Below are 15,663 nucleotides of genomic sequence, written 5' to 3' on the forward strand. Positions count from 1 at the left end.
CCATAACCTCCTGTAAAGAATTGAGCCATCTGGTTGGAGCATCAAAATGGACTCAGATGGTTCACTTGGTGGCTTTCCCTGTATTCCTCCCCTCTGTCTGGAACCTGGCAGTGCCCACACAGGAGGCAGTCAGAGCCCTGTAACGCCCCAGCTTGAGCAGGGCATCACCCATGACTTTGCTTACAGTTGTCGTTAACAGTACCAGCGAAGACGGTTATGTTAAGTCAGGAGAATAATTGGCGCGCTTCAGCCCCGAGTGGCCTCCCTGTCTTCCTGCAGGGGAGTCCTGGTTACAAGGTCTGTGCAGGCGAGGCCCCGCATGCTGTGGGCTGCTTTCTCACGTGGACGCTACCATGGCCCGCAGGAAGTGGCGGGGAGAGCAGATGGGATGTTAATGACTCGGTGGTGACCACTCTTCCTCCCCGTCTTCTTGGCAGGACTGCTGCTTGTGCTCATTGCGAGGAGGAGCCCTGCAGAGAGCCAATGACGACAGGTGAGTTCTCTGGGCTCTGAAACCGAGTGCAGGCACGCCGCCAGGGCGGTGGCCGTCATCGGTATGACTGACGAGGACTTGGGAAGCACACTGTTTGGGGCCGAAATAGCACCTCCAAGACTAATTTTAAGGATGGGAAGCCGAGCAGTCCCAGAACTTTCCAACCCGAGCTTCCCCTCTGAGGCAGCCTTGTAAGTAACATCCTCCTTTTGGAAGAGCTAAGATGGACTCACGAGGGTACAAAGACCCTGTGAAGGTGATGTGGGGGCTTCGTGGAGGAAGTGAGGACAGTTACCTTGTTACAGCTGGGGCTGGTACAGAGGTGGCCACGGCTGTGAGCTAGTGAGCCCTTCCTGCAGGCGGACTCCCTGGCTGTTGGGAATGAGGGCAACTGTCCTTAAGAAGGACAGTGGGACGTTGAGGAGGGCCCAGCCATGACTACCCACTACTCAGTCGATTCTACAGAGGGTTCTGGGTACTCAGCCCAGAGCTGGGCTTCTTGGCCGTCTGGCAGCTCGCTTTCACTGAGCTGAATTTTTGTGCTTGGTCATGTATGGCTCAGTGGTTCAGAGGTAGAAATAAATGTAAGGTGAATGAGGTTTTTGCCCCGAAGACCGGCTGCTTAGGGGAGAGTACTCCCAGGTCGATGGGGAACCAGCAGTGAAGACCCTGCTTCCAGCTAAAATCCTGTGGGAACTTGAAGCACACATACCGCCCGGCATCCTGCCTCACAGGAATCCCCTTCATGCTGTTCCAGATAGATGGCTGCTCTGCTTGCTGCTTCCACTCCTCTAAAGGCACTTGCTGCGGTGACTTGAGGTCACTGTGTTCCTCAGAATTGCAAGATAGTGCTGTTAAAGTTCTTCCTTTTTTGCAATGGAAAGGGCTCTGCTTGCACCTCCCACCTTTACCTCACGATCCTTGGTCTGCCCTCCAGGGCCACGCAAAACAAATCTGTTCCCACTCACACACTGCAGGTGGCTTCCACGCAGCCCCAACGCTGTCTGTTGTAGGTTTTCACGTGGCTCGATCCTGAGAGTTTTCACCGTCTTAGTTAATCTCATCTTGGTGCGTGTCAGTTTCCCCAAATGCCCAGAACTTACTTTAATAATTCTCTAAGGGTGTCCGTTGAACAGACCTCTCAGAGTTAGTGGAGCTAGGGCCAGACCTTAGCGAGTGAGTCTGAGGTGGAGGAAGGGAGAGGTCACTTCGGCCCCGGGAGAGGTCTGGCCAAGGGCCTGGATGGGGAGGGCTGGGATTACCGGTACATTGGGGCGCAGCTGGAGATATTTTGAGGAAGTGCCCAGGTCCTCTGGTAAAAGAGGTGTGTATGGGGCTTTCTAATTTATTCTCACTCCCTGGAACCTGCCACACGCAATTAGCTGTGGCTCTGTTCCTGTTGCAACAGGCGGTGAGTGAGTGTGTCAGAAGTGTGACCCTGCGCTGACCCGGGACGTTGTGGTGGGGACCTTCTTCCGCTTCCTCAGCGTGGAGACGCTTCTGGTCTTAACCTCACTGGGTCCCAGGAACTTGCTGGGAAGTCCAGTGGTCACGCTGGGTAAGGGAGGAAACGCTATAGACAGGCCCATGTTAGAAGAGAAGGCCACAGGGCCTTGGAGCTGCAGGGGCACTGAGGTGGCCTTTGCCTTTTGACAGGTGGGTCCATGTCTCGTGTGCGGTGGCGATTCTGGAAGCGAGATTTGTCAACATTGCAGAAAGAAGTCCAGTGGATGTGAGCAAAATTCCCCTGCCCCGCTTCAAACTGGTAAGCAGAAAGAGATGGGCTTGTGACCCTACATCCCTTCCCTGTTTCCGAGTCTCTGGATAGAGGGGAACATAGCGTTGAGGAAGGCATCGCCTGGTTGGCCCAGTGGCCATCCTTTACCCCTCAGTTTCGTTCATGGTTTACGATTCTCCCCCTCTGGTTAAAACTACTTAGTGAGGATGCCTGTGACTGGACACGAGATTAACAGAGGGTGCGTGTACCCTCGTGTTTTGGGAAGGGGGTGGGCTCTTGCTCGTAGGACTGTGCATTTGGGTGCGGGTACAGTAGAGGAGACCATCCTAGTTCCCAGAATCATTGGCCTGCTTCTCCTGTGTTGTAGAAATGTGTCTTCTGTAAGAAGCGGAGGAAAAGAGCTGCTGGCTGCTGTGTGCAGTGTTCTCATGGCCGTTGCCCAACTGCCTTCCACGTGAGCTGTGCTCAGGCTGCAGGAGTGATGATGCAGCCAGATGACTGGCCTTTTGTCGTCTTTATCACCTGCTTTCGGCACAAGATCCCTAATTTGGAGGTGAGGAGGGTGCCATTCTAGAGTCCTCTCGACGGTTTCCGGGATCATTTTCTCTGCAGGCTCTCCATTTATTGTGTCAGCAAGTATCTCCTCAAGCGCTGTGCTTCTTGGAGACTGCTAATGAGTATGGGGTTAGGAGATGGCCCCTGTGCATCCTCTACCTCCTGCTTTGTGCTTCCCAATCCAGTGGAACCAACTGCTGGTGGTTGATTCCTTGTTTGCCTCTCCTCCTGGATAAACTCCTTGAGGGTCCATGTCTTGTTAATCTGGGTGTCCCTATACTTAACACAGTGTCAGGGACGTCGCAGAAGCTCTGTAAGTGTTGTGAACTGATGGGAAGAAGAGTTAACCATTAACCCCCATACAGTAGTGATTTTTGCACTTCTCTGAACGGTGAAGCTTAAATGGGTCTTAAACAATAAGAAGGAATTGTGAGCAGGAGTGCAGTGAAGTCTTCAGAAACAGAATGAGCGAGTCTCAGAAGAAGGAACGTGTGAGACTGGCTCTGGGAACGTGGCAGGGGATGGTACTGGAAAGGCAGGCAGTGCCAGAGGATTAAGGCCCTGGGCTGCCACACTTAGGGGTTTGATGTCTCTTCCACTAGGTAAGGGGAACTTTTCCAATATTATGATTTTGAGCTATATGTTTTTTTAACAGTTACTCTGGTGGTGGTTTGCAGAAAAGATTGAAGGAATAAGAATTTGAGGCCGGGAGACCAGTTAGCCTAGGCGAGAAGTGAGGTCTGAAATGGGAACACAGAGGGAGAGCTTTAGGGTCACAGCCAACGCTGGGATCCTACAGTGGGTAGAACTGACGGGGTTTGTTGGCTGCCATGGGGAGCGGATGAAGAAAGAGGAAGGGATGAGGGAGTGTGAATTCAAGATGACTCAGGCCACTCCCTTAAAGGTGGAAGGGATGCTAATGTGGTATTAACTGCGATCAGGAACTGAGATGGGGCAGGGCTGTTTTGCAGAGGAAAGTGGGGGAGATAAAAATGAGGGAAAGACCTGTAGACTTTGAGGTCGCTGGAACATTCTGATTGAGGTACCAGGAGGCAGCTAGATTAGCTGGGTTAAGATTTGGATATTATCAGCCTTTAACAGCATAATTAAACCTAATTCCCGTTAGAAACTGGACTCTGGAGATACCTAGTATAAGGAGCAGATGGTAGAGCAGGAAGCAGCGAAAGCAGCTGAGAAGCAGAGAGACGTGGAGAGGAGAGCCCCGCAGCCAGCAGAGGCTGAGGAGGGCCACGTGCTGTCGGGAAGACAGGGCTGGTGGCGTGGTCACGGTGCACCCCAAACCGGGGGTTCCATGGGTAGTCAGGTCAGAAGCCGGAGTGCCATCAGTGAATTACAGTCCAATGGAGGAGACGCCGATGAAGGCTTGTCAACAGTGTGGTGAAAACAATCATAAAAGGAAGGACACAGTAGAGCACCAGCCCAGAGGACAAGCTGTCCTCCACCATGGAAAGGGCCCCGTTGGCTGACTGGATTCCCCTTTTTCATTAAAGATGTTCTACTGAGCACAGGAGGTGGGCGGAGGTGGGTTAGGAGCTTAGGAAGAGGGAAAAATAGTCGATACGGGAATGAGGAATAAAAGCTTGAGGTACCGTTGAGTCCTGGCTGTGGTAAGGAGATAGGAGCTTTGTGTTGGAACAGGGTAGTGATTTGGTGATGGTCATTAGCCCCCCATGCCCTCACATTGGCAGATGTAGATGGCTGGTGCTATGAGGAAACAGGGTACTGTTGAGTATTTCTTTCACTGATTCATTCTTCACATACTTACTGGGCATCTGCTACATGTCAGGCACAGTTTTAGGTGCTCGGAACATGCTGGTGAACAAGACAACAGTGCCTGCCCTCCTGCTGCATTTAGTGTAGTTGAAAGACACGTAGAAACAAGTAAATGTACAATGTATCAAATGGGGAGAAGGGCCGGCATAAGAGTAAAGCTGGATACGGGAATGGAGGAGGAGAGGTAGTAAGGTTGTCCACAAGTGGACACTTGGATGTGAGGGAGCCAATGTGCAGATAACTGAGGAAGAGCCTTTCAGGTAGAGGGAACAGAGGCACAAAGACCCTGAGGTGGGAACACTCTTGGCACGCATGCTCACAGGACAGAAAGGAGGCCAGCATGGCTGGAGCACAGAGCTTGGGCAGCTTGGGGAGGGGCGGTTGGACACAAGACCACCAGATGCTCTGTGACTTCATTTGCATCAAGGACAAGTTCAGAATGAGAAGAAGGGTGATGTGAGGGCCCCAGAGATGGCAGAGCTGTGGAGCTGTGTATAGTATGCAGCTGAGGACATCCAGGGAACCTTAGTCTTTGTGCCCTGGCCCTGAGGGTAGAGCTGGTGCTAAGATCTGTGTGGAGCATTGTGTGGGGACCCTGGGCCTCAGATCACCTGTTGAGTGTCCACTTTGATGTATGTCTAAACTGTGTGAATTAGTAGGTGCTGTTTGGTCAGCTCCTCGAAACAGTAGGGAAGTCACAAGAGTCTGTTTTGGGAGTTTGTGGTGAGACAGGATGGTAAAGGACCAGTTGTGGACTGGGAATGAGGGAGGAGCTATATTTATGGGGAAAATATGACACTAGGTTCTTCCGTGTCCTGGCTGGGGTGTGGACATCTGGAAAGGCCTGTTTCAGCTCCCATCTCCTGCTCCTTTTTACTTTTCCTGTCTCACGCTTATCTTTCCCTGGTAAAGAAGAGCCCCCTGATCTTGGTCCCCGTTTGCTAGGCCTGTCAGCTCAATGTGGGCATAACCCAAGCCTCTGTTTCTTCCAGCGTGCCAAGGGGGCCTTGCAGAGCATCACTGCGGGCCAGAAGGTCATTAGCAAGCACAAGAATGGGCGCTTCTACCAGTGTGAGGTGGTAAGGCTCACCACCGAGACCTTCTATGAAGTCAACTTTGACGACGGCTCCTTCAGCGACAATCTCTATCCCGAGGACATAGTGGTAATGTCTGCAAGGAGCTTCATGGGCATTTTGGGGTGGGGGAGTTTCTTGGTCTGACTGGCAGACTGGCTGTGGGCCTGCCTGCCTTTTCTGTCCAGGCCCATGGTCCCATCATTCGGCCCCCAAACAGAAAGAAGTGTTTGTACCGGTCCTTCTGTACAAAGAATATCGTGTGCCGCTAGGGTACCCTGCTTCCTCTAGAAGCTTGTAGGAACTGGCGTTTTTTGCAGTTCTTTGAAACATACTTGTATTTTAGTCTAAACTACCCTTTGAAGGTGTTCTGGTGCAGTGGAAGAAGAGCCCAGGCTTTGGAATCGGACCAATGTGCCAGTACCAGCTTCATTGCTTAGTAGCTGTGTGATTTTGGGAGAATTAGCCAGTTATCTCTTTTCTGCCATGCCCTCTTAGTAGATTTATGGAATTTGCTTTTGGTTCTTTACAGTTGATGCCTTTGGGGGCTGAATAGAAACTGCTTGGAGATATCCCTGGCCTGCTTGTGTTATCAATACCTGAGACACTGGGGGCCCTGCCTGGACTCAATCCTAGGTTTCCTGGCTCTGGACTCAGCACTCAGTTCAGGTTTCCCCTGTCCATCGTTCGTCCGTCCGTCCGTCCTCATCCCACCCACTACCCCCACCCCCACCTTTTCATGTTAGACCGAGCACCAGCCTAGTGGAATGAAGCCACTTCTTCCTTAAACAACAGGTATTTCCCACATCTCTACCACGTTAGCAACTTAGTTGCTAAAAGTCCATTCATTAGTTGTGAGGCAGACTTCCATGTAGTGAAGATGCTATCGGTAGTGTTTGTGGCAGTAGACTAGCTATGCTTTATTAAGCTCTTCCAGTTTGCCAGACACTAGGCTAAGTACTTTACTCGGGTATCTCGGTCACTTCTCATACCAACTCTGAGAAGTAGGTGGTATCTCTAACTTAGAGAACACTGATCTCAGGACTCTTCTAGAAGTTACTGAGGACCCCAAAAGAGCTTGTATTTTTGTGGGTTATGTCTATCAATATTTGCTCATTAGAAATGAAAACTGAGGTGAATTGATTTGAAATAATCCATTTTTTAAAACGAAAAATTATTTTAAGTAAAACAAAAAATATTAGAAGAGTGCCACTCTTCTACAATTGTGCAAACCTTTTTTACCTCACATCTTCAGTTCGTTGCAATATATTGTTTTGGTTAAAGTATGTGAAGAAAACTCGGTCTCACACAGATATGTGATTGAAAAAGTGAGGAGTAAAATTTAAGTAGCCTTTCAGATGACTGTGGTTATTCTACTTTGATACTACACCAGACCTCAACGAGTGGTAGTTTCTTAAAAGTTAGCTGCAGTGTAGACTCTGAAGGCAGCTTGGTGAACATACCCTCTTACATTAACATTCTTTGGTCTGTCTTACACTGAGAATGGCTCTTTCGCTCATGCGTGATTTTGTACCATCATCCATATTGGTGCAATGGGCTATGTAGATCTTCCAGATGTCGTTAAATTTTATTAGACAATTCCAAAAAAATCTTTAAATTTTAGGGAGCTTCAAGCTCATGGACACAACTTCTCTGAAATTGTAATTTGTGCTTGAAAGCTTAGGTTTTATCATTGGCAGTATACTGTCAGTCCATTTTCCTCGAAGTGACAGGCTCACTTCATTCATTTTCAAGAAGATGTCTGCCATTACCCAAGTCTGAATAACCACGGTTTGTCTGTCAGTCATGTTTTTCAAATAAAGCTGGTGTTTCATGAAAAAAGCAGTTACTTCTTACAACTCAAACAGTTACAGCATGCTTTTCCTCAAGACAGCCATCATGCTTCAGCGTGTAGCAGAAGTGTCTTTTGAGTACTTAACGCGTGTACTCAAAGACTGAGGTTTCACACAAAAATTTTTTCTGCTTCATCAAGGGACGTTGTTATATGAAACCAGGTTTTTTCCTTTTGCTCCTAAATCATGAGTACACAGTGGTTAAGAACGCAGCAACAAGTAGTAGAGCTTCGGGCCATTGCGTCAGTTTGTGCTGAAGCACTGGCAGTTGCACCCGTGTTAGGTGTTACACCATCACTGGAAACGTCTGCGCAGTGAAAGAGGCTAATGTTTTAATATTATTGTGAAAACCATCGTGCTCTCACTAACCCCCACTCAGGAACCCCCGCTAAGGTCTGCAGACCATACTTGGAGAACTGCTCTTGTAGTAAAACTTAATACCTGAGAACTTAAGGGATTTATCACAGATCACATATTTGGCTAGTTAATACTTCCACTTCAGATTCTTTTGGGGGCAGTACTTTCTACTTGGTTGTTGAATTCATACACGATATAGTTACTGAGTACCTGTCAATAATGAGTTGGCAATACAGTATAGAGCCATTTCTATTCAGTAAGTGAGTTGGCGTGTAGAACCTTCCTAACTCTTGTCACGTAGTGGAATTGGTAAGAGCAGTTGGAATATCACAGCATTTTAGACTCTCTGCCCTGCTTCCGCTCCAATGTGTACTTTTTTGGGCCATGTCCGCAAGGACCTTCTCCCAGGTCTACCCATCAGACCTTTTATTCAGCTGCCATGACCATGTTCATACACTGACCTCCCACTATATACCAAGCCCTCTGCTGGGAATGCAGCAAGGACTCCACCCATCCTTAGGGTTCCCCTGTCTGCAGGGAGTAAAAGTCCTAAAGTTTTTTGCCAGGTCCCATGGTAGGTGGTCTTTTATTACCTTTCCTTCAAAAAAAAGGTTAAGAACCCTTTTCTTTCCTTTTTTTAAAAACTTTATTTGTTTTTATTTATTTATTTATTTATTTATGGCTGTTTTGGGTCTTTGTTGCTGCACGCGGGCTTTCTCTAGTTGCGGCAAGCGGGGGCTAGTCTTCGTTGTGGTGCCGGGCTTCTCATTGCGGTGGCTTCTCTTGTTGCGGAGCACGGACTCTAGGCGCGTGGGCTTCAGTGGTTGTGGCATGCAAGCTCAGTAGTTGTGGCTCGCGGGCTCTAGAGCGCAGGCTCAGTAGCCGTGGCGCACGGGCTTAGTTGCTCCACGGCATGTGGGATCTTCCCGGACCAGGGCTTGAACCTGTGTCCCCTGCATTGGCAGGCGGATTCTTGACCACTGTGCCACCAGGGAAGTCCTAAGAACCCTTTTCTTAAATAGTTGAGTAAAGTTTGAGTATTTCTTCCTGGCAGAGCCCTGTCCCCCTGTCCCTTAGAGAGACAGTTGAAGGAACATGAGAAGGGCTCTTGATCATGGCACATGTCCTTTACATTTATTAAGTTTATTATGGCTGCTTTTTTCTGTCACTTAGAAGCAGCAGCAGCCAGCAGAGATAATGGGGTGGACTTGGACTTAGCACGTCTCTCAGGTGGACCTTCCTTTCACCCTTCTTCCTTAATGTTCCCTCAGAGTCAGGACTGTCTCCAGTTGGGTCCTCCTGCTGAAGGGGAAGTAGTCCAAGTGAGATGGACAGACGGCCAAGTCTATGGAGCCAAGTTCGTGGCCTCTCACCCCATCCAGATGTACCAGGTAACCAAAGGCTTTTGTTGGGGATGGGGGAGGGGGCCTGATTAATTCAGTGTTTCCTCTTGAGCAAGAGGAAGTCTTTGCTCTTGGGAGAGCTAAGGCAGTGGTCCCCAACCTTTTTGGCACCAGGCACACCGGTTTCGTGGAAGACAGTTTTCCATGGACGGGGGTGGGCGTGGTTCAGGCGGTAACGCGAGCGGTGGGGAGCGTCTGATGAAGCTTTGCTTGCTCGCCCACCGCTCACCTCCTGCTGTGCGGCCCGGTTCCTAACAGGCCGTGGACTGGCACCAGTCTGCGGCCCGGGGCTTGGGGACCGCTGAGCCCCTTTTCAGAGCTAGGGGCTGCCCTGTGTCCAGTCTGCCAGGTATGGCTTCAAACATGGCAGGCCTTACTTCAGTGTTCTAAACCCTTCCTGTGACTGCAGGAAATTGCCACTGTGCGTGATGGACCAGGGAGAGAGTCAGGGATATCTTAGCTAAAGGCCTTTGTTTCCTTGGTAGGTGGAGTTTGAGGATGGCTCACAGCTTGTGGTTAAGAGAGATGACGTGTACACGCTGGATGAAGAGCTTCCCAAGAGAGTCAAGTCTAGACTGGTGAGTGTGTACTTTCTGTGTGCCCTTGGTTCCCATCTGGGAGGGAGGGAACAAAGCAAGGATGTGTCCCCTTGTTTTTTTCTTCGGGGTGGTTGGCCATAAAGTGCTCATTTGGCTTGCCTATTCCTCTGTAGTCAGTAGCCTCAGACATGCGCTTCAATGAGATTTTCACGGAGAAAGAGGTTAAGCAGGAAAAGAAACGGCAACGAGTTATCAACTCAAGATACCGGGAAGATTACATTGAGCCTGCACTATACCGGGCCATCATGGAGTAGGTGCTTCCAGCGGCCAGGAGAGTCCCAGCTGCCAAGGCGAAAGCACTCGGGTTCCACAGCACAGCAGACACTTGGAACTCTGAAGTCTCTAAAAGTGAACTGTAAAATGAAAAGGAATGAAATAACCGACCCCATCATCTTCTCACCCCACCCTCATCGCATTCCACTGTAATGAAACAATAAGCCGTACTTGGACATGTGGCAGCAGCCGCTGATCTCCCAGCTGATGGGCTGAGCACTGGAACGCTGTGGCTGCATGGGCCCCAGTCTGTAATGGGGTCGACTGTGCTGGCTGGGCTGGTTGCCCTGTTCCTGGCCTTGGACTTAGCTTCCTAATGATCACCTGCACCAACTAGGCAGAGGTGCTGGTGCTTGCCCCCTCCCCCTTTTTGTATTTATGTGTGTGTGTGTGTGTGTGTGTGTGTGTGTGTGTGGTGTGTGCGCGCGTGTGTGTGCGTGCGTGTGTGCGCACGTGTGTGCGTATGTATGTTTGGTCTGGACCAGCTTCTGCCAGCCCCTGGCCTTTACTTTCTTCCTTGCCTATCCAGGGCAACAAAAATGTGAAATTCTGCCCTCAGCCGAACTGAGTAAGGGCCCCTGGGGGTTGGCTGGAGATGGCTGTGGCATCCGTTTGTCTCTGGAACTGCCTCAAGAGAGTGCTGGCAAAGCTGCAGTGATGAGATGCTAAGGAGTTAACGCCACCTCTTTGCCTTCTCTTGAAGGAGAAGATAGGGGTAACCTGGGTGTGTGCCCATATCACTCTAGGCACAGAGCCCCTGTGGACAGTATTAAAGGGTGTGGGTGGGGAATACTCTGAAGGGGGATCTAATGATGGAAGCAGGCAGAGCCTGGCGGGTGAGTCTGTCAACAGAAAATTGCAATCATGCAGGGGCTGGGAGGGTTAAGATGAACTGGGGCCGCTGGAGGCCAGGGGGTGGGTTTAGATATGCCCCCTGGTCTGGGGGTGGGAGGGAGCTGATTTGGGAGCGGGGTGGGACTGGAGGGCAACACTGAAGGGGTTAAACAGGTTTTTGCTCCTTATGAATTTGTTTGCCTGGGCCCAGGGTTGGAGGGATTCACACTTATACCGTATGTATACAAGAATCAGATTTATAATACTTCCCCTTTTTTTGTTACGTATGAACGCTATAAACCAAATTATTTTGAAAACCGGTGCATCACCTTGTCCTTAGCAATAAAACGTGTTGAGCAGAGGATTGGCTGTGTCTGCCCCAAGGAGCCTGAGTGGCCCAGGGTCAGGCCGGGAGTGTATCTAGAGTCATAGGCTCTGGAGCAGGGCCATGCATTTTAAGAAGACTCAGTAAGGCAGGATCTAGGAAGCCCTCCTAAAGAGATGGGCTCCTTGTCAAGTTCTGGTCCTGTGGCTCTGTATGGTGGGACCTGGGAAGTAGAGGCACCTCTGGCCGTGAGTACCTCCTTTTGCTTCTCTGGCCCTAGAGATGGGAAGGAAGAGGTGATAGATGAAGGACCAGACCACTTCCACAACTTGTAAAACTGAGTTTGATCTCTCTCATCTTGACCCCACTTGTTAGCTTCATCGAGCAGGTGTAAGTTTATGCCAGTGTCCGTTCCATAAAAATTGTAGAACCAGCTTGAAAGAAGGCAGTACATTTTAGGTGCTTGAAAAGCAAGGGATTGACAACCCCTGCCCCCCACCCTGTGCGTGCTTCCCTTAGGTCCTGAAGCTGTTCTGAGTTGCCTGTAGTTGGTGAGACGCTTCCCCGGAGGAAGACCCGGTCCCTTGGACCCCCATTGGGTTCCTGAGGTCCAGGTGGACAAGGTTAGAGCAGCAGCAGCAGCAGCAGGGGTGGGAGGGGCAGTGAACTGGGCACAGCAGAGCTGTTCAGCTGGTCTTGGACAGCCAGGCACTAGGTCCTATTTCTTGGCCCCTGCCAGGTGCGGGAGAATCTTGGGTCAGCTCAGCAACTCAATGCTTCTTTGTGTCCTGGGGCTTGGGAGGTGGCTGCCACCTCTGGTGTCTGATTGTGGGGGAAGGGAGGAGCAGCAGGTCTCAAAGATACCTACTTTTCTATGCCAGTTCCCTCCTGGGGCCAAGAAAGGGAGGTTGAATTTTTTGTCCAGCACCCAAGGATTCCCAGGTGAGCGTGGACAGAGCCAGACCTTAATGGATTGGCAAGCCCTGGGAGCACACATCTTTGGAGGGAAGAAACACTTCCCCAGACTTGGCAGGGTCCCAGACCTCCCTGCATTTCACTGACCCTACCATCCCCAGCCCTGCTGAAGGACAGGCAGGGTAGTCCCTTCTGTAACCCCAGCAGAGTTCTTGCTCAACAGCTGACTATTTTTCTAGAAACTTTCACGTTTTGTTTTGGTCAAATGTAATAACCTCCTGGGAAACTGAAGTTTAAGGAGGTGATGAGAGCTTCAAGTCCCACGGAACAGGCCCTCTTGCCTGCAGTCAGGCCCAGGCCTCAGCGGACTGACTGACTCCAGGGAAGCGGGCACCAGCCTGTCTTAGGCAGGCTCCCCTCAGAAGCCTTTTGGCCAGGGCAAACTGCCCTCCTTTGGTGAGGCAGCGTCTTTGGGTGGGCAACCAAGGATCACAGCCGGACAGTTCCTCCTCTCTTCCCTAACTCCCCTCGGGGGAATAACGTTTTAAATTGTGCCCCAGTAGGGTGGGAGAAAAGCTGGGACCTCCGGAACTGAAAAGGGTAGACGAGATGGGGCGGAATGGTCCTGTGCCCGGAATAAGAAGAGGCTCTAAAGTAGTAATAAGGGCAGCCAGCGACCGCTGTCCACCCAACTCCACAGGATTGAGCAGGGTCGCCCAGCCCGTGGAGGTCCACAGCCTTGTGTCTCAGCCTGCTTCCAGGCGGATGCCTGCGTCCCTCAGTGTGGAATGACCGTGTACCCCCGTCCCTCGCACGGCCGAGGAAACAGGCTCTCGAGGGGTCATCTTGGCGGACAGCGAGCCCTGCGGCCGTCAGAGGGGTCCGCATCCCAGACGCGCGCCCTGCGGGGCATGAAGCCGGGGGAAGATTCCTCAAGGCGGCGGATAGGCTCCGGGGAGCCGAGGGGTGGGCGTCGGCGCGGAACCAGCAGGCCAGGCCCGCTGGACCCACGCCCTGAACCGCCAACAGCCCGAGTCCCGGCTGGCGCGCGAGGCGAACGGGCCGGAAAACTCGGGGGTCCATTGTCTAGTGGGCCGCTTCGGACTTGCGTCCGCTCTCTGCCTGCAGTGCAGCCCCGCATTGGTCAGCCCGGCGCCCCGCCCGGCTCCCGCGCGCTGATTGGCCGCGGATGCCCAACCCCCGGTGAGGGCGCTGAGGCGGAGAGTGGGATTGGTGGTCCCGTCGTCCACGGGTCGGGGTCGCGGCCGCGCGCTCCGCCCGCCGCTGCGTCCCCACTATGGCGGCGCCCAGGCGGCCCACCGCGACTTGGGCGCCCGCCGGCGTTCCCCGCGGCTGCCGCCGCCGCATTCGCCGTCGCCCTCGCCTTCCCGGCAGCGTCGGGCCGGGCGCCGCCTACCGCCTGCCTCCCTCTCTGCTGCGGTAAGGGCCGGTCCTGCGCGCGTCGGGGCGGGCAGTCACCACGGCTAACGGGCGCCGCCGCCCCTCCCCTCCCCCGCAGCTCGCGGTCCCCGGGTTGGTGGGGTGCGGAGCCCGCGCGCGCTGGTGCTGGGGAAGGAGGGGTCGGGCGCGGCCCAGCCGTGTCCGAATAACGAAGTCCGGCTCGGACTGGGGGCTCGGGCCGGGAGTCCGGTCCCTGGGAGACTTCGCCTGGATATGGGCTGCCAGGCCTCGGGGGAGAGGACGGCTGAACCCGGGCCGAGCAGTCTGAGGTCACCTGCGCGCGAGACCCCCGCAGCGCTGAGCACCCTGGCGCAGAGGAAGGACCTGGTCAGGCGGGCCTTCGCTATGGGAAGAGGGAGGAGAAGTGGAAAACCTGAGTGGGAATCAGCAGCGTACGGGTAGCGGCTGTCATTGCTTATTGCTCTACCAGCCGCCAGATGTTCCGGGGACTGAGGTCAATTTTACTGACAAAGTACGCCTCTTGCTTCCTTTTCTCTGGCATTTCTCCCCATTGTTTGCCCTGTGATTTTGTTTGCAGGAGGAAATGTCTGAGTGATGCGAGCAGGTTTGATTAGGATAGTCTGCCACGAACATTTTGAATTCCTCTTTGCAACAGTGCTCGTTTTTATGATTCCTTAATAGACCTCACTTATGTTTGTGTTCCCCGCACATAGGAGGAAGGAGAGAAACGTGTGACCTGACTCAGTGCAATTAATTGAGAGAGGGACCAATGTAGGCAGCTGTTATTTTGTTAAAAACAAAACAAAAAAACAACAAAAACTTACAAACTTTTCTGTGGATACACTTTGAATTAACTATACTGTAGCTAGTTGAACAGGAAGGTAGAAAAAAAGCACTTATTGGGTTCATGAAAATAAATAGACCGCATGGAAAAGTAGGTTATTTCTAAGTCAGAATCACCTTGGAGTGATGATCATTTAACTGTTGGGTATACCTTCAAGTCAAAAGGGTTAAAAGGAAGCTGTCACAAAAATTTATGACCGAAATGGTATTTTCAAATAATCTCTTAAGGCAATAGCAGCTCCTAAGATTAAAGATTCTTAACTCAAGGATATTTTGAAGTATTAAGTGATGAATCTCCCTATTTCACATGTCTAAATGTCTAATCAGAGTTTAATAAAAGTAAATTATTAATGAGAAAAAAAGATGTGCATATTCTTAGAGACTAAGGGACTTTGGATCATCAATAAAGTGTCTATCATGTATGTATTGTGTGCAAGGCAGTGCAACTGTGGGGACCTCACGACCTGTATTGTATGAGACTTGTTCTCATGGGCCTATGAGATGGTTGTGGAGATAAAGGGCACACAAGAAAATGATCACTAATAAAATGGTCTCTAGAATTCTAAGATAGTAGGTCTATGAAAATTCTGGAAAAGGAGAAATCCATGTGTTTGAAGAAGGTTTCACAGGAGAGCTGAGGCTTGAGTTGAGCCATGAATGGGTAGGCCTGGGTGGTGAAGAGGAAGGAGAAGTGAGGAAATGAGAAAGTGAGGATGGGAAAGGTGGCAGGGGAGAACCCAAAACTCTCATGGGTAGTTCCAGGGGGTTCTTATTAGAAAAAGTGGGAGATGAGGTTATACAAAAAAGGCAGGTTGATGGCATCAAATCAGGAAGTAACTTTGTCCTGGGTGGAGCAAAGGGTAAACAAGTAGTAGTACTTCAGATGAAACTGGAGCTAGCTATTAGAAAAATAGACAGTAGCACTTTATGTGCCCTTGTCACTTTTCTGAGTAACCTTAGCTATTTAGAATAATGGTCCTCTCAGCTACCCAGGATCTGCACCTCAAGAATCATTCTTGCCTTTCTTTTTTTTCCCCCTTGTATTAAGTTGGTTGCCAGGTCTTGTTGCTGCTACCTCCACACTATGTCTAGCTTCTTTCTGTTCCTACTGTCATCACACTGATTTGGGGCCATTGATCCCATTCCCTTGAATTACTGTAGAAACCCCCTAGCTTTCCCCCCCACC

At 51.1% G+C, this 15,663-nt stretch overlaps 2 protein-coding genes across 3 annotated transcripts in view; both read left to right on the forward strand.

Annotated features, from left to right (window-relative positions):
- Window positions 1-11,334, forward strand: part of KDM4A (lysine demethylase 4A) — a 42,208-nt gene extending 30,874 nt beyond the window's left edge. Inside the window, exons 17-23 of the mRNA XM_032636790.1 lie at window positions 438-493; window positions 2,150-2,258; window positions 2,599-2,784; window positions 5,573-5,743; window positions 9,135-9,254; window positions 9,752-9,844; window positions 9,979-11,334. Coding sequence (XP_032492681.1) covers window positions 438-493; window positions 2,150-2,258; window positions 2,599-2,784; window positions 5,573-5,743; window positions 9,135-9,254; window positions 9,752-9,844; window positions 9,979-10,119 — 876 coding nt within the window. The 3' untranslated portion in view covers window positions 10,120-11,334. The remainder of the gene's footprint in view (window positions 1-437; window positions 494-2,149; window positions 2,259-2,598; window positions 2,785-5,572; window positions 5,744-9,134; window positions 9,255-9,751; window positions 9,845-9,978) is intronic.
- A 1,344-nt stretch (window positions 11,335-12,678) lies between these two features.
- Window positions 12,679-15,663, forward strand: part of ST3GAL3 (ST3 beta-galactoside alpha-2,3-sialyltransferase 3) — a 224,679-nt gene continuing 221,694 nt past the window's right edge. Inside the window, exon 1 of one of the 2 annotated variants that reach the window (XM_032633218.1) lies at window positions 12,679-13,652. The gene's annotated coding sequence lies outside the window, so the exon portion shown is untranslated. The remainder of the gene's footprint in view (window positions 13,653-15,663) is intronic. The other variant, XM_032633202.1, reaches the window with a different exon arrangement.

The sequence above is a fragment of the Phocoena sinus genome, chromosome 1 (assembly GCF_008692025.1).
Source record: "Phocoena sinus isolate mPhoSin1 chromosome 1, mPhoSin1.pri, whole genome shotgun sequence".
Classification (NCBI taxonomy): domain Eukaryota; kingdom Metazoa; phylum Chordata; class Mammalia; order Artiodactyla; family Phocoenidae; genus Phocoena; species Phocoena sinus.